At 34.9% G+C, this 18,951-nt stretch overlaps 2 protein-coding genes across 2 annotated transcripts; both read left to right on the forward strand.

Moving 5' to 3' along the window:
- The first annotated feature begins 6,512 nt into the window (after positions 1-6,512).
- Positions 6,513-13,286, forward strand: LOC110788341 (F-box protein SKIP31). The gene is made up of 9 exons (XM_021992976.2): positions 6,513-6,822; positions 7,288-7,521; positions 7,623-7,696; positions 9,039-9,114; positions 9,286-9,396; positions 10,500-10,674; positions 10,773-10,891; positions 12,815-12,881; positions 12,971-13,286. Exons 1-9 carry the CDS (start codon positions 6,745-6,747, stop codon positions 13,039-13,041), a joined length of 1,005 nt encoding a protein of 334 aa, XP_021848668.1. The 5' UTR covers positions 6,513-6,744; the 3' UTR covers positions 13,042-13,286.
- Positions 13,287-15,837: 2,551 nt separating this feature from the next.
- LOC110788343 (glycine-rich protein A3) lies at positions 15,838-18,672 on the forward strand. The gene is made up of 3 exons (XM_021992979.2): positions 15,838-15,994; positions 17,478-17,826; positions 18,167-18,672. Exons 2-3 carry the CDS (start codon positions 17,493-17,495, stop codon positions 18,460-18,462), a joined length of 630 nt encoding a protein of 209 aa, XP_021848671.1. The 5' UTR covers positions 15,838-15,994; positions 17,478-17,492; the 3' UTR covers positions 18,463-18,672.
- The last annotated feature ends 279 nt before the right edge of the window (positions 18,673-18,951 follow it).

Consider the following 18,951-nt stretch of genomic DNA (forward strand, 5'->3'; position numbering starts at 1 on the left):
CTTCGCATGGATTATCTCCAAGTGGGACGATAGAAGGCGCATGAATGGAATGCACCGCCTCCTGAGCATTTTCATGCTGTGTCGTCTCTGACGAGGTGTGAACCTCATCCATTTGTTGCTCATCTCGAATTTCTTCGAGATATACATTACTCCCACTTGTCTTTCTGGAAATAAACTCATTTTCTAGAAAGACACCATCGCGAGCAACAAACACTTTGTTTTCGCTTTGGTTGTAGAAGTAGTATCCCTTAGTCTGTTTTGGGTAACCCACAAAAAGACACTTATCGGACTTGGGTGAAAGCTTATCAGAAAATAAACGTTTTACATAAACTTCACAACCCCATGTCCTTAGAAAAGACAATTTTGGAACTTTTCCAGTCCACATCTCATATGGCGTCTTTTCTACTGCTTTGGACGGAGCTCTGTTGAGTGTGAATGCCGCTGTTTCAAGCGCAAATCCCCAAAATGAGGCAGGAAGGTTAGCAAGACTCATCATGGACCGAACCATATCTAATAGAGTTCGGTTCCTTCTTTCGGAAACCCCATTCAATTGTGGTGTCCCTGGTGGAGTCAATTGCGAAAGTATTCCACAATCTTTCAAATGATCACCAAACTCTTGAGATAAATATTCACCACCACGATCGGATCGCAATGCTTTAATTTTCTTTCCAAGTTGGTTTTGTACTTCATTTTGGAATTCCTTGAACTTTTCAAAGGATTCCGACTTATGTCGCATGAGGTAAACATATCCAAATCTGCTCACATCATCAGTAAAAGTAATGAAATACCCGTACCCTCCCCTAGCCAAAGTACTCATAGGTCCGCACACATCAGTATGTATGAGGGCTAAAAGATCATTGGCCCTTTCACTTGAGCCTGTGAAAGGAGATTTTGTCATTTTCCCCATTAAGCAAAACTCACATACTTCAAATGATTCAAAATCAAATGATTTGAGAATTCCATCCTTATGAAGTTTCTCTATGCGCTTTGAGCTTATGTGGCCTAATCGACAATGCCATAGGTAAGTAGGGTTCAAATCATTTGGTTTGTGTTTCTTGTTTTCTATGTGATAGATATGGTTTTGTAAGTCTAGTACATACAAACCATTTGATAATTTAGCAGAGACATAGAACATACCATTCAAATATGCTGAACAACAATTATTCATAATTTGAAATGAAAAACCTTCCGAATCCAAAATCGGAATAGAAATTATGTTCTTGGTAATAACTGGAACGTAATAACAATTATAAAGTTCTAATATTAAACCAGAAGGCAAGCGTAAACTATAATCTCCTACAGCTAAAGCAGCAACTCTTGCTCCATTGCCTACTCGGAGATCCACTTCGCCTTTGCTCAAGCTCCTACTTCTTTTTAGTCCCTGCACATTACCAATAATGTGAGATCCACAAGCGGTATCAAATACCCAAGAAGCAGTTGTAGCTAAATTAACTTCTATGACATAGATACCTGAAGTTAAAGCACCAGTCTTCTTATCCTCCAGATATTTGGGGCAGTTCCTCTTCCAATGACCAATCTTGTGGCAGTGGTAGCACTCATGTTGAGCAGCTACCTTAGCCTTGGGAGTGGCCTTTGGCTTGGTTGAAGAGTTCTCATTGGCAACTACCTTGCCCTTGTTCTTCTTCATGGGAGCCCCTTTCTTCTTGAACTGCTTACCTTTACTAACCATTAGAACATCCTTATGTTTAGGTTTACTTGGTAAGTTTCTCTCAGCCTGAATTAGTGAACCATGCAACTCTTGCAGGGTAGCCTCCCCTCCTTGCATGTAGAAGTTCAACTTAAAGTTATGAAAATCTTCAGGCAAGGATCTGATGACTATGTCAGTTGCCAGGTCCTTAGGATAAGGGAAACCCAATTTCTCCATGGTCTGAAAATGTCCAATCAAATCGAACACATGCGGACCAACGGGCTTCCCCTCTTCCAACTTGGAATCCAGAAGTTTGCAGTTTGCTTCAAATCTCTCCAATCTAGCATTTTTCTGAAACAAAGTTTTCAGTTGCTGGATTATGCTGTAGGCATCCAGACCATCAAAACGTTTTTGATACTCTGGTTCCATGCAAGCAAGCATCAAGCATGTTACTTGCAAGGAGTTATCCTCTAGAGTTTGTCTAGCTCGCTTTTGAGCTGCAGTAGCATTTTCTGGCAAGGGTTCAGGTAGAGGATTGTCAAGAACACTTTCTTTTCCTTCCGCTCTGAGAATAATTCTCACAGCCATTTGCCATTGTAGGAAGTTGGTAGCATTCAGTTTGTCTTTTTCAATTAGAGGGCGCAAGTTAAAAGTAGAGTTGTTTGCACCAGACATGATAACTACAATAAAAAGTAAAGCAAGATTCAATATAATGTTTATCAAAAGTAGCAATTAAACAAATTCAATTCACTACTACCCTTTATTCAAAATTAGAAGTCCCCATTGTATAAAGAATTAACCAAGATCCCCTCCCACTACAATCAAACGGACTTTGGCCCTGCTACTTTAATTTATAGTATTCGAGGTAAGTAAACATTTTACTAATTATAACTGATTATAACTCTTGGTAGACAGGTTAACAACTCTTTGTATTTTCCTATCTCTTAGCTTCAAAACCCAAAACTTTGTCTTTTGATAGTTTTGTTGAGTTAAACCAAACATTAACATGTAAGTTTCAAAAAACCTACCCTACTATCCCCGGAATTATAAGCAACACCCTGCTTTGGCAGAACCTATTACTCATGATCTAAGGCTTTATAGGTGTTGTATGGAAAAGCACTTAAACTCAATATTATTTTGGGACCTAAGTTTACTATGTTGGTTAATTAAAAGTGAACACATTGCTTTAAATAACCACATACATAAACTCAATAAGCATTTTAAGGCAATATAAAATGCATAAAAATAAATGTGATCCTAGTATGGCCCCTAAAAAATAAGCTCAAATCTTCTTGGGTTCCTGTTCATCTTTCTTGGATCTCCATCCTTGAATTTTTGATTGAACCTTCTTACTTCATCGAGCTCATAATACGAACTTTATAATCAATTTAAACTTTTAAATTAAATTACAACAATACAGAACGATGTGCAGATCGTATTTCAAAATTTACAAGAATACAAAACGATACGCAGATCGTATTTTCTATCCTATTTTGGGCCATACTAGTCACTTGCCTGTAACAAAATATCATAATATTCCATACACGCATATAATATTAAAATATATTAGACACAAATTATTTACTTATTAACTATTAATAAGCAAATAACATTTCCAAAATAATACTAAAAACTTAAACAATTTAAGTTTAACATTATTTTAATTCAATTACTATTTAAATATGGCTAGAATAATCTCATTAATCTAGAATTTGCATTCATTGAAAATTACGAATTATGCTCAAAACGAAGATCTGATTTTCCAATTTAAAAAAAAAAAATCAAATTACTCAAACTTTTTGGAAATTAATTGTATGAAAAATCCCCTTTCTTCTTTTCCCTTTTTTTTTTTTTTTTTTTTAAAGCAAGAGAACAGCAGGCAGGCATGAGACCCGCCCCTGCCTCGCCGGAACGCCGCCCTAATTATCCCTCCACCGTGGCTCCACCGTCGCGGGTGGTGGCCACCCAGCCATGGAGGTTGTTATTTTAATTTGGGTAACAATTACCTAAATTAAATTAATCTTTATTCAACTTTTGTTAAAGATTAACAATTTAATTAGGGTTTAATTATCCGAAAATAATGGGAAAAAAATTTGAATAAATTAACAATCCTTAAACTGAATTTTAGGGTTGTTAGAAGTTAGATTTCAATTTAAACTCTTTATTAAAATTAAATCTAACAAGAATTCAAAATTTAAGGCATAATTATCTCATTTTATTCAAATAATTCAAGAAAATAACAATTATAATTCGAAAAATTCGAATTAAATTACCAGGAAGATCTATTGAATTTTCTTAACAAATAAAATCAAAAATTTTAATTGTTATCCTTAAATTTTATGATTAATCGAATTAAACATAAAAATTAACCAAATTCAATAATTAATATACAAAAATTCCGAAAATTAGTTAAAAAATTACCAAAAAATTTCGGCTATTGTATAAAAATTAGGGGATAATCAGTAGATTTATTTAACAAATTAAAAATCAAATCTTTAATTGTTAACAAATTATTTCCATGATTAATCTTATTAACCATTAAATAATTTAAAATCTGACGAATTTAATTTTAAAAAATCCGAAAATTTTTATGAGATATTAACTGTTAATTTCGAACCTGTGATAAAAATTTCGGAATTTTATAAATTTATTTTGAGCAAAAATTAATTAAATCACGATTTAATGATTCCAATCAATTAATATCATATATTAATTTTGCAAATTCAAGCCATAAATAAATCTTCCCTTAATTGAATCAAAATAATAATGTTGCATACAATCATGATCATAAAATATTATGCAAGAGGCTAAAACTGATACCACTGTAGGAACATATAGATGCATAAAGCGGAATTTCAGGAAACAATTTCCTAACATCTATCACAGGATCTCATGCATAACAATAGTATAGATCAGATTAAGTCGAAAGAATAATCACCTTTGAAGCGTGTTCTCCCGTTCGTATGCAAGCTTCGAAGATCTTAGAGCCCCACTTGTTGCTCCTCTACTCGGTCCACAAGCACGAATTGAATCCCACGTATGCTAGTACGGAAGAGAACGATCACAATCTGTCTCTTGCTTTGTTTGGGATGTACGGCGTTTAGAGAATTAGAATTAGGGTTTTTGTGTTTTCCTTTTGTCAGATATTGAATGAACGTGATTTTTAAATCCCTGACATTATAACTATTATAACGTGAGAGTTTTAGGTTAACACAAAACCAAAGCCCAACATTCTTCCCTTAACAGACCGGTTGCCATCGGGCCTTTTGGGCCCATTCCAATCAGTGCTTATATGTGTGACCTTATAGGATTAATATATTTTAGTTGTAGGTCCAATCAATATTGTCCTGCTAATCACATTTATTCTCTAGCAAGCAAATATGATTACTAAAATAATTAACTTATTATCTTCATAATTAATTCCTATTTATATTTAGTAATTGCCGGAAATGTCTAAGGACATAATTCCTTCAGGGACGGTGGGGTTTAATTTGCTGGTGGAGGGAGAGGGTTCGGGAGAGGAGAGAGAAAGTGAGTTACAAGGGACATAATTCATAAATAAGACAAGTGGGCTTTGCTTACACAGATATGTTCCTGTAACATTAATTAAAGAATTTAGGCCAAATTCAGCATTTTAAATTTAATGAAGCCCTTGAATCCAAACATAGCATTATGCGATTTGGGCGTTAGGAGCTTAGGATCCTTTGGAGTTTTAAGGGTGCGTTCTGTTCACCTTAAAAAAAATAAGTTTCAGTTCCAATAAGTTCAGATAAGTTCAGATAAGTTCCAATAAGTTCCAATAAGTTCAGATAAGTTCAGATAAGTTCCAATAAGTTCCAATAAGTTCAGATAAGTTCCAATATTAATAATAATGTTATTATTTATTAATATTAATATTAATATTAATTATTAATTATTAATTATTAATTATTAATTATTAATTATTAATTATTAATTATTAATTATTAATTTCAATAAGTTCAGATAAGTTTCAATAAGTTCCAATAAGTTCAGATAAGTTCAGATCAGATAAGTTCAGATAAGTTCAGATAAGATCAGAAAAGTTCAGATAAGTTCAGGTCAAATAAGTTGAACAGAACGCACCCTTAAGTGGGGAGGAGATACTTCAAACTTATTTGTGCATCTTGTGAAAAAAAAAAAAAAATGGGTGAATTAGAGTTTGATCATGTCTAACGAGAGTGTTGATCAAGGGAGATTTGAAAGTAATTTTGTAGAATGAAAAAACTAATTTTTAAAAAGCTCATATTATTCAATTAAGGTTTGAAGAAGTAGGTGTAATAATAATAACTTTTCCCTACTCCGTATTATTTAAAAAGTTACAATTTTTCCTTGCTTAAATTAGTTTATGTGAAAGTTCTTAATGGTCATTTACACGTTAAATAGCTAACAGTTAACCGATAATTTACCAAATACTTTACACAAACAACTAACGTCTAACATCTAGTCACGTAATTTACACTTCACGTACATTTCTAATATTGAGGTCCATATTCTAGCAACTAATTAAGGTTATGTGAACAAAACTCCATTAACCCTCAAGAAGTCAGAAAGTACCTACTCTGTCCTTCGTAGTTCTACTCACTTCCTAATTTTATTTGTTCATTTATATTTTAATCTCATTATTTTATTCTATTTTAAGCAAACGCCCTTATTATCTTACACCCTTCTAATTTCTTACCTCACAACAATTATACTTCTCTACATAGGTCCCGTCAAAAAAAAATAAAAAAAATACTTCTCTACATAGGTAACCGATTAACCCATTAAAACCGAAGGGAGCATGTTTCAATAAGTGAATTGGGCCTTTAAACAGTACACAAACAAACAACCCAAAAACGTTGGCCCAGTATCCTGCCAGCCCAATACCCCAACCGACTCATCTGGCCAAATACAGACATAGAGAAACAACGGAAATTTCGCCGAGGCATATATATACGCTCTTTCACCGCCGGCGAAGGTTCGCCGGTTTCCGGTTTTCTGATGGCTGGAAAATCCTGAATTTCCCGATTGAAACCCTAATTTATTCCATCTTGTTTTGTGGAAATCCCAATTCTGATATCAGAATAGAAAAAAGGATGTCGAATTTGGATGAGGAAGAGGAATATCTAGCTCAATTTCTCGAATCTGAGGTCCTCTCCGAAGTCTCCGATCAGGTTTCGTTTTCTCTTTCTTCTCTAGATTGATGTCAAATTTAAGAAATTTATCAAATTATTCCGATTGCTTGCCTCTAAAATAATTCCAAAGTACCCTAATTTCAACTTTTGTATGATTAGTTTATGTTAAAGCAAACAAATTTAGGGGGTATGTTTTCTTATTTTATTCTTCAATTTTGTGGAGATATTATTTTCTTCGAATTTTGTGACTGAATATTTCCGTGGCATGATAATGTATTGGTTCTTTTGTGAAAATTTTGTAGATAGAATATTGAGAATTTTTTGTTATACAATGACGAATGTTGAAATTTCCAGCAATTTTACTCTTTTCTGATTTTGAAACTTTCCAGCATTTTTACTTGTTTGAGTTTGGTGGGGAGTCCTTAGAATTTATGCATTAGTGGAACTTTATGTTATGAGTAAAGAATGAGAAATTAATTGGATTATGGATATCTTTGATGACAGGATGAAGACACAAAGGACACGGAGAGACCAATGAAGAGGACGCGTACAGAGGATATTTTCAGAGTGACCGAAAATGATGCTTGTGGTACCCTTAAAGATTGCGGGTTGACGGTTGAGTGTTCGAGTTCCAGCATAAGTGGCGATATAATGGTTGGGAGGAGGATTGAAACAGGGATTTTAAGCAAGATACCTCCTGAGCTATTTCAGCATGTTCTCAAGTTCCTGTCTTCTGAAGTATCCAATACTGACTTTGAACTTGATTGACTATTTATGTTATTTCTGAGTTTTTGTTTATGCTAGGATCTTGTATTGAATGTTTTATCCGGTATGTGCAGGATCTCATTTCATGTTCACAAGTATGCAAGTTTTTGAATAATGCAGCAGCTGAAGAATCCCTTTGGCGTCGTTTGTGAGTATAATAATCTATGTTTGCATCTTGTAGTACTTGTTGAAGTTTAGGCCTTTGCCTTTTCTTTGTTTACTTGCTGGTATCTTTTGTGTTTATTCATGGTGAACTATATTGCTACTTGATTTTGATCGAGTCACTGAAAATATCTAGCCTGTGCACTGAACCGCTGTTGCTTATCCAGTCAACAATTACCTACTTATCTCGTTCAATGAAAGAAAATGTGATATGCCAATCTAGTTTCATTGTTACTGTGTTGGTAGTTGCATTTGTCTTGTGTATGATCCTCTTCATGTTATCTTTATCCATTCTGTTAACCTTTGAGGCGTGCTGGTACTTCAAAGTGTTTGTAACATTTTTGTGTTCTCTTTTTAATGGGATCTTTTGAAGTGAAATCAGTTCCTGACAGAATTTCATAGCTTTCGCTCTTTTAGAAATATTAATGGGAGATAATAGTTGTTCTAAATGTTACTTGCACGGTGAATATGAAGTCTACTGGTACTAGCAGTTACTATATATACTTCCATGCCAATACGTGCCTATTGGCTTATTTTAACTCCGTAGCTTTCATTGATGAACTAGACCAACTGTATGGGCTAGGCTATGACTCTTCCATCTACTGAAAGAGGCTAGGAAAACATGATTTATCCTTGTTTGATTCTTGATGCTTGGAAAGATAGAAAACAGGAAGAGCAAAGGCAGGCAATATAATTTTCAATTACTGATCTTTAAAGCTTCTTTGATTTTTGAAGATGACTGAAAAGAAAGGCTGGGAGGGGAAGGGAAGGGAAGAGGTAGAGAAAAAGAAAGGAAGCAAACAAGATTAAATTTGTTTGGTTTATTTTGGCCGGGATTGATAATTCATTTGGTTGGTTGGTTGGTTGGTTCATTATAAAAGATTTTGAAAAAGGAAGGATTTATGCTATTAACTTTCTTTCCATATATTTGCATCCACTTTCTACCAAACAAGCCTTAAAACTCAATATTACGGAATTGAGTGAATTCAAGCAGTAGGCAATGTTTTGTTCTTCAGTCTTTTTAATGCTGACAGGCAGCTTGGCTTCTTTTGTAATTAGCATCAAGCATGAGGGTATCCGGTGGTAAAAAGAAGAATCAGTTGAAAAAGTAACTGTCATGATGAAAGGGTAACAGTAAGATAATTTGGAAATGGAAGAGAAATGTACACACTTAGGGAATGCCGTGCCTGCTCAATAACTCAAAACGTTGTGCTGATTTTGTTTTCACTTTAATTTTTTTTCCCCGATCAGTTCACTATTTTTTGAAGTGCCTTTAGTCCTATGAAGTTGCCAGTTTATTCAAAGCCCACATTATACATTGCCTGCAGGTATTGCATGCGTTGGGGATTGTTGCCACAAACAAAGAATTTACGCGACTGTGCTTGGAAGAAGCTGTATATCCAGGTATTTTTTGCATATTTTTTTAATTTAACGTAGCAGTATGTAGTGTCAGTTTTAAGTACCCTAAAGAATATCCTACTTCAATTTATCTACTTTAGATGGTTGGTATTTGGTGGAATCTCTTGCACCGGTAACCATTTTCTTGTCTAAATACTTCCGTTTTTTCTTTTGCAGCGTGATGAGGAAGATATGGTTCAGTCTGTGACGAATTGTCAGCCTGAGTTTAAAGAGTATTATCTTCAAATGTATGCAGCTAAGCGAAGTCAAGCTCCACTTCTTTCGCAGGTAACCTGGGGATTTGTCAGGCTCAAGTCTTTTCCTGTCAGCTGTAAGAGATGATATGTAGCTGCATTTGCTTCCCTATGGTGACTGTAGTACCCAAGCTAGAGTAGAGTGACAGATTAATGCTGCTGGTATTGAATATAATTTAGATCACATAAATATTAAAATTTGCTTAACTTGGAACAACTGTTGAGAATGATCCAACTGGACCTGTTTTCGCTGAAACATATTTTGCTTTTTTACTTGCAATAGAATTCAAGAAACTTTTAGTCGAGTTTAAACTATAAACTTCCCCAATTTTCCCAGGAAAATATTTTATTTTAAAATTTTCTTTTAGATGTTAGGTGGCGTAAGAATGTTTTCTTCTTTTTCATTCCACTCTTCTTGTACGTCAAACCACTCTTGTAGTCTTGCTTTTCTCTGGTTTTCTTTTTGCTGTTTCTCATATCCTCTGTTTTGTTCCACGTTATTTAGTAAAGTTTTATTGAGACAAAAGAAGAGAAATAATTCAGAGGTGTAAGACTTGTAACAGTATCAGAATTGCAAATAATTGTTCACTTGTTGTCTGACTTATCTAATCTTCGATATATTCAACTGGCACATTCTTGTTTATCTCTTGGACACATGTTGATGTTGAACTGGATATTCAATGACGTTGCCTACTATTTTAGGATATACTCTATATATGTTTTTTTTTTAAAAGGAGGTCATATTTAACGTGGATTTTCTTTTCCTGCTTCATGTGGATGTTAAGGATCTGACTTCCCCATCTGCACACCTTAAGACATTGATTTTTCCAACTGCAGATTTTGACCAACTTCAAAGTTTATGAACAAACATGTAACTAATAATCTATCATTTCTACCTTGCCACACCAAGTATGAGATACTTCTGGTTCCACTAAGAGGGTTTCGAAGTTCAATAATGTATATATTTTTTGTTCCTGCAATTGAACTCTCATTTAGTCAACTTTGTGCTTCTCATCATGTTTGGGATTCATGGTCTGGTGCATGTTAATTTCTTTTTGTTCAATGTGTATTGTATTCATATCCTTGTATATTCATGGTACCAGTCTAAATATTTTTTTTTAATTTTATTTTGGCAAGGTAAACGACGATCTTATCATTCTTGACAAAACAGTTGCTGATCAAGTGTTTCTATGGAAGAGAAATAAAGGCCTCAGTGATATGGTGGTCACAGACCATACTTGTTCTGGGGAAGTTTGTTCTTACTTTCAAATTGGGAATGTCTTCATTTGTGAAAAGACAGGAAATGTCCATGGTAATTCCTTTTTCTGACTGTGCAAGACTAAAGATTGTACCACATGCATAACAAGCTTATTGCAGATTTGGTAATTTATTCTGTTCTTTTATTGCCAGTATGTGATGATACATGTAAAGAAGCTATCGCCGATCCTGCAAATGAGCTTTTGGTTTGTACTGTATCTGGACGCTGCTTTGACAGACTACTCTCACCTTCTGAAATGGCAGGAGATGGTGTAAGTAATTGTTTTTTCCTATGTTATCTGCAGTGTACAGTCTCCCACTCCAACCCCACCCCGATTAAGGAAAAAATATTCCACGAGTTCTCTAATAGAATGATTAAAAGTTGCATCTTCTTCGCTAGTTATGAACTTGCAATATATTTTATCTTACAAATTTTTAAACTTCTTTAATGGTCGTTCAATGTTCAGTGTTCAATTATTTACCGTCTGATTTTATGAGACTCGCTGTTACTTCCTTTTGTGAACTTCTTACACTAGTCAAGTCTCTTTTGTCGTACTCTTGTCTCTTGTCCTCTATCTCTCAATTATAGCAGAATCTTTTTGCGGTGTGCTCCGTTTACTATTAGGAGGCATTTGATTTGGGGTATTCAGGAAAGAGTAAGGGGATCAACACCTCTTTCCCTTAGATGTTTGTTAGGTCAAACTTATTATTCTCAATCCTCTACACTGATTTCCCACCCCGACTAGGTTTTTCCATTCCCTTTCCCCTTACCCACCCACGTAGCCATTAGTTGTCTACAACCTTGTATATCACCAGCCCCACCACTTCTTCTCCAACCACCACCAAATTGACCCACCACCAGAACTACCGCATAAACCCACCAACACCTCCCACACTCCAACCACCACCACAAAGTTAACCCATCAAATCACTACAGTCGCTGCCCCTCTCCGAAAACCACGCACTACATCACCACCAACTAAAATCAAACCGAAAAACGAATTCAAGAGTGAGGATGTAAAATATCACTTCATACTAATAAGTATGGCTTTATATGGTCAAATTTGCCCATGAATACTCTAGATCTGGAGTTTTATGGCCGAACTGAACCTCTGAATCCGGTGAGCGGTCATGAAGGTGGAGGCAAAGTGCGCTGTTGAGGAAAACCAATGGTGAAAGAAGGAAGACAGAGGATGGTGACAACAGAAAGAATGAAGATAGAGGGCTGATGGTGAATGCTGGTGAGGTCTTTTGGGAGCCTTGTGGTGAAAGAAGGAAGAACAAAGAGGGGGTGATGTAAAAAAACATTTATCAATCCAAACAACCTATGATATCAAAGGGATTATCTTTCCATTCTCCGTGTTTCCGTTTCTTAAACTCTTTCCTTTTCCCTTTTAAAAACGAAATGGGCCCTTAAAGGTAGGAAACCCAACGGTACTCTTTCTTTCTAACCACAGCTCGTCTTTCCTCTGTCCTTGGTTTTAGAATTCCTTTCAAGCCAAAAACTATATAACCTTCCCAGTTCTAAACCCCAAAACTTCTTTCCCTCAACAAAAAGGAAAGTCCCTGTAGCCTGCCACTCTCCCTTCTTAATCTAATTGTGAGCGTGGAAGATTTTCCACTGGGGATGAGGTGGTTGAATACTTGAATTATAACCCTATTATATCATTATGTGTATTTCAAGGATGTGCTAGTGATTTTTTTGCCAGTTACAAGAATGAGTACTGTTTTCAAGGCCTAGAAGTTGTCAAAATTATTTGGTAAATAAAGCTGCACATAGTACCATGGTATCCTGTGTTATCCTTTTTCAACTAAAATGTACTACGTACCAGATTACCATGTACTGTAATTGCCAGTCACTTATGTGAAATTTGACACTAGTTCATTTTAACGGAACTGGCTGCTTATGCTATCCTGCGACATCCCTCTTTGATTGCATTAAGATGTACCAGCTATCATGATTGTAATTTCCACTTTGTGATTGTGATGCTAGCAAGAACAGTTCTATGGAATGGCTTCTTATGAGTCCCTCCATAGATTATGTTTTACTTATAATTTCATTTTATTTAGTTAGGGAAAACCAATAAATACCTAGTAGTAGAACAGGCAGAATTTTAAGGTGCGGTGTTTGTATACACTATACCTATTATTTTCCATGACTGCTGTATTCTGATTAAAATGCTGGAAATATACAGGACCAGGAGCTACAACAAGATGTTGTAGCTGATGAAGCAGAACCATTCATGGGAGCTGGTCGTTTTGGTATGAAATTCACCTTCACTGTAACTTAAAACTGATACATACTTTCTGTGAGCTTGTTTTAAAATCTTATGTTGGTTACTCTTTCTCAGCACGAGCTTATCTGTTGGGGTATAACTGTGATGATGAGAAGGAACTTGAAGCTGCCTTGAGGTTTTGCTAGAGACCCAATAATATGTTTTCTACCATAATGGTGAATGCATCAGAAGCCCCTGTACTTGAGATGATGTTAATTTATACTTGTACCATGAAGGTGTTGTAAGTTAGTAACTGCTATTACTTACTGTATCACTAAAACTGTATGTCTGTATTGTAATTTGTAAGCTTGTATTTGAATTTGAGTAGTATTTAAAATTTGAAGTTTGTAATAATAGTTCAATGAAGGTTACTTCTTATCGGTTTTGGATCCTCTAAAGTTCTAAAATAACCCTACAAGGTAGAGTTTGAGCATATCAACCATTGAATGAAAAATCAATGGTTCATATATTATCTTTCCGAAATTCCCCTATTTTTTCTCATCAATATGAGCCATTGATTTTAAAATGTATGGTTTAGATACAATTCTACCTTGTAGAGTTTATTAAAACTCTAGAGGATCCAGACTCTTTTTTATCTATCTGCTTCAAACAGCAACATGATTCTTTTGTCTTTCCATATTAGTAATATTACAGCGTATCGTATGTACTGCTGAAGCTCGAAAGTGCAGGCGTCCAGTAGGAAAGTGCAACTATGAAAAACATGAATTGGACTATTCTTGTGTGAATGTGGTCCACAATAATATTAGTGTAAACCCAAAACTAATAATTTTCTCTAGTACTCTTTTTACATACGTAAGTACCTTTATTATTCATACAGTGATTACGCACCAAATTTGTTAGATGTAATAACCATTTTTTAAATCATAGTAACCCTATGTTTTTAAAAGTGATTTGTTACTTAAAATCACATTTTTCAAGCACAACATGTATAAAAGACACTGATTTGATATTTGTTGGGTCTGGAAGAAGTTGCTTGTAGCTACATTGGTTGTCTTGACCAAAAATGGACTGCTAAGCGGATAGTACCTCCAAACCCTCAAACAATGCACTACTGCTGTCATATTTTTCTTTTTCCTGCTTAATAATCCTAATAAACATGCCAAAACAAATTAAGAACAAGTTGTTGACATTTTTTAAGGCATGGTCGACAATAAATTTAGTGTGTACCGAATTCATTTAAAAATTGGTGAAATTGCGAATATGTTCACTCAAACCTCTAAAACCATCCCTATCTTGGTGACGCTCTCTGGACCAAGGATCATTATCTTGATTCTTAAGTAAATTATATAAATAGACCAATATCTTAAGCACAAAGGCATTGAAGCTTCCCTTTTATAATTGTTAAATCACGAGATACATACCTTGTTTTGTGTACATGACCACTTAATATGCTCATCAAGTTTCTAACTTTTATTGACTTGTTCTCCTCCAGCCTGCTAGGAATACTTTATATTATTACGAGTATTATTGTTTGCAAGTATTTCCATCCAAGAAAATCAAGTGTGTCTTGGCCTAGTGGAAATGATTCCATCTTCCAACCAAAAGGTTTGGGGTTCCCCTTATCACTCCCCCCACTCTCAAAGTGTCTAACCTGCTAATCCGAGCGGGTGATTTTACTCTTTATGACTAATTCTTGATTGTCCAAAAGTATGAATGTAGTAGTTAATAAACTATTTGTTTTCTTAAGACTTCATTTTGATCCCTTACAGTCCATTTTATAGTTAACGGTAATTGAAGATAATCGTAATAATATGTTTTTTCTTTTGGTGTGAATGAGCCACAAGGACAATACAAATTACAAATGGGGGCAGGGAAAATCGAAACAGAGACCTATTGTACACAGGCTTTCAGTCTTAACAACTAAGTCAAGACCTAATCGATTAACTGTAATAATATGTCGGTGAAGATATAAGTATATTATTTGCTTCACTTTAAAAGTATTTTCATCATTTTGTTATGAAAGTCTTTATCAATGCGTACTAGAAGGATTCTATTATCAACATCGAAAAGCACGGGGTAGCTTATAAAATACGAAGTGAATGTGTGAATGCATATGAATTAAAAGTCTAGTTTATCTTATCTCTATATACTCCCATTAAAAAGTATTGAAGTATTTGGTATAAGTTAAAATCAAATGAAATTGTAAATCCAACATGAACTTGCTTAATAAGTAATGAAATGAAGTAATTTGCATACATTTATCTAAAATGAAAAATACAATCACTTAATCCGCTATAGACTTACACTCGGGTGTATTTATATTGAAATTTTGAAATAAATAAACAGGTAAAAATAATACTTCCTCCGATTTTTAATACTCGCAACGTTTGAAATTTTTATACTATTTACATATTCTACTTTGACTATGATTGGTGATTTATAAGTAAGATAAAATATAGTAATGTCAGATGTTGTTAGATTCGTCTCAATGTGTACTTACCAAATATCATTTTTTGGTAATTTTTGCTTAAATATAATTAAAGATATTAATGATCAAAGTTGTGCATTGACATGCATGAAAGTAACAAACGTTGCGAGGATTAAAAATCGGAGGAAGCATAGTTTTAATTTGAGTTTTAGATACACCTGATTGTAAGATGGATATGTACAAAAACACAAATTCTTATCGTATAATAAATATTGTACACCGGAGTAAAAGTTAACACAAAATGCTTAAAAGTTAAGCTTATATATGTAAAATTTATCTATTTGTAAGTGATTTTTTTTTCATTTTAATAAAACTTATTTCTTCAAAATCACTAATAATGTATAAAATCAATCATTTAACCCTTTAAAATATAAGTTATAAAAAAATGAATAAAAGTTATCTTGGTGTACAATAAATTTATTATATACCTTGTGCGCGCAAGACCTTTTGGTACAAAAATCACGAGCCGTGTGTAGTGCGCGTTGAAATACCGCGTGGAATCGAATTCCCAGAAACGAAGGGGGATATTTTCTCTTATTACAAGTATATATAAATAAATAGGATAAACTTCCCTATTATTTCTTCTTCCTCTGTTTCTTTTACTCGATTTTCTCATTTCTTCTCTTCTGATCATTTTCTGCTAATTTTAGGTACGGTGTCTCTCTCTTCCTTTCTATCTTCTCTGATTTTGTTATCTGCAATTTAATATTCTGGGTTAATTTTGATGGGTGTTGAGCAATATTTTTGTTTATTTTGCGAGTTTTTGACTTTGATCAAAGCTCTTTTACATGTTTTCAATGCTGCGATCATGTACTTTATATTTTCTGGAGTACCCAGATTTCCTTTTTTGCAGATTTATTTTTATGAGATTACATGCAATCCTGTGTTTGACTTTTGTGATTAATCTTTGATGTTATTTTGGAAAATGATATTATGATCAGTTGATCACATTTATTTGTTCGATTAAGATTATATGAAATGTCAACTGATTTTGTTGTATAAATTGTTGGTTCATTTTTCCCCCAATTGTAGGGAATATTATTTTACTTACATAGTTACATTCATGCAAAAAATAAAAATAAAAATTCGTTGTGTTGTGATTGATTTAGGTTTTGGATCTGGTGTGATTGTTTTGAAGATAATGAAGATTGGGAAGATGTTGCCTTAGTTTTTAACTTTCTTGGGCATTTGTTTGTACTGTTGTGTTGTATTCAGAATTTTATTTGTGTAGATGTTTTGCTAGAGAAAGTGTTTGATTATTATCTGAAGTTGTGTTTATAATACAAGTCTAGTTAGCCATTCTTTGCTATTCTATTGGTAGGATAAAAGACAGTTACTGCTTCAAAATCGAATTTTCTGATCAAATTGGAGAGTTGTCTGATTCGCCTTATTTTAGCATGTTTTATTTGGGTGTATTAGGAGCCGCAGTGGCACCAAATGTAGACGGGGTTTGATCCCAAGTCTCGGGTACCTCCCTCAAGTCTTTAACCAACTATGTTATTTGGTGTCTATTGATCACTCCGTCTCTAAAAGATTACTTTTTTTGGGTGTCCCTTTGCCAACATACCTTAAATGGTAAATTTTTCCACCCGTTTTCTCCCTATCTCCCTCCTCATGAGCCTACTCTATCAACCTATGTGCATATTTTACAACTAATTCTTAATAAAGTGAATTTTGGCTATTGGACAATTTTTTAGGAACAGAGAGTATTTTCGAGCATGTTGCACATGTACTTGCACGTATGCCTATGGAAATATGCTTATCATGTGCACTGGATTCGAAGTCGCTATCAATCTAGTTCCGACTGTTGAAATTTTACTACCCCTGTACCCCTTTCCCCCGGAAGGGTGTGTTTTGCAACTTATTTGCTTAGTAAATTTCAGTTGAAGCTAGGAACAACTAGACTGCCCTCAACTAGCCGACCTTTTTTGTTCATATTTTTTTTCTTCTTATATGCGATTGCAAGGATGAAATTAATAACTTAATCAGGCTTCCTATCATTGTTATTCTTTTGCTCGACAAGCATGTTTTCTTAGCGTTTGAATGGTCTATATTTGTTCTATTATGAATGGGATCTGTCACTAGATAAATCGTGGAGTAACTTATTGACCATGTTTAATTTGTATGCATTAGTTTGTTGAAGCAAACATGGGGGGTGGAAAGGACAACTATAATGAATCTGACAAAGGACTGTTCTCAAATATTGCTGGTCTTGCTGGTGGACATGGTGGCCATGGAGGACACGGATACCCACCTCAGCAAGGAGGCTACCCACCTCATCAGGGTGGCTACCCGCCACAACAAGGTGGCTACCCACCTCAGCAGGGTGGCTACCCACCTCAAGGCTATCCTCCCGCCGGATATCCTCAACACGGTGGTTACCCACCTCAGCAGGGAGGCTACCCACCTCAAGGCTATCCTCCTAATGCTTATCCTGGTGGTCATGGTTCGCATCAATCTGGAGGTCATGGCTCACATTCAGGTAATAATACTTAAATAGAGGAGTTTGAGTTATGTACATAACATCGGTAATACTTCATCCGTTCCTTGAATATCGCACCAATTTGATTTTTACTCTATTCACACTACGACTTTTTGGAGTCATGTGAGATCTTGTTAGATTCGTATCGATATATATTTTCTAAATATCATTCTTTTTCTTTTTAATTTTACTCATACATAATTTGAGATATTAAGAGTCAAACTAGTGTATTAAAGTAGTAAAAGTCAACCATGGTGCAATATGTAAGGAACGGAGGAATTATATCATTTTTCGCATTAATATCTTTTATATAATTTGTTGGTCTGGTGTCCTTGTTCAGGTGGATCAGGAGGCATGGGTGCCATGGGTGGAATTCTAGCTGGAGGTGCTGCGGCCGCTGCAGCAGCATATGGAGCTCATAAGTTGACACAGGGTTCACATGGTTCTCACGGTGGTGGTATGCTTGGTGGTTTTGGTGGTGGTTCCCATGGTGGTGGCATGTTTGGTGGCTCTCATGGTGGTGGCTACGGTCATCATGGAGGAAAGTTCAAGCACGGGAAACACGGCAAGTTCAAGGGTGGCAAACATAAGGGTGGCATGTTCGGAGGTGGAAAGAAGTTCAAGAAGTGGAAGTAATTGGGATGTCCCCATTTCAGTATACATACCTAATAACTTAAATGACTACTTATTTACTTGTTGTGCTTAAGGATTATGTTGGATGTAGTGTTGTATTTGTTGTCATGGATTGTTCTCCTTTGTGGCCTGAACCAGTCAGTGCGGCATCTTCTTGACCATTGCGATTTAGATATATACATGAATGGAGCTTGTGTGGCTTGTCTTTCCTGATTTCACGTTCTAATTTGAGGGTTTCTTTGACTAGAAATATTGCTGCATTTAATTCAGTTTGTTTCATTGTATGGTTTAATTTAACAGAGCATTTTGCTGTTGATATCATGATATGTGAACTAAAATTATCCAAATAATACAATGTTTGTTTCTGCTCATCTTTAGTTATATGACAAATCATATGTAGTACTCGTAGTATCATATAATCGATTGTGTTTGTTAATAAGTACAAAACTTGAATGCGAAAAGGATCCTTCCAATTTGCCGTATCAAATTAGA

This window comes from Spinacia oleracea, chromosome 6, assembly GCF_020520425.1.
Source record: "Spinacia oleracea cultivar Varoflay chromosome 6, BTI_SOV_V1, whole genome shotgun sequence".
Lineage (NCBI taxonomy): Eukaryota > Viridiplantae > Streptophyta > Magnoliopsida > Caryophyllales > Amaranthaceae > Spinacia > Spinacia oleracea.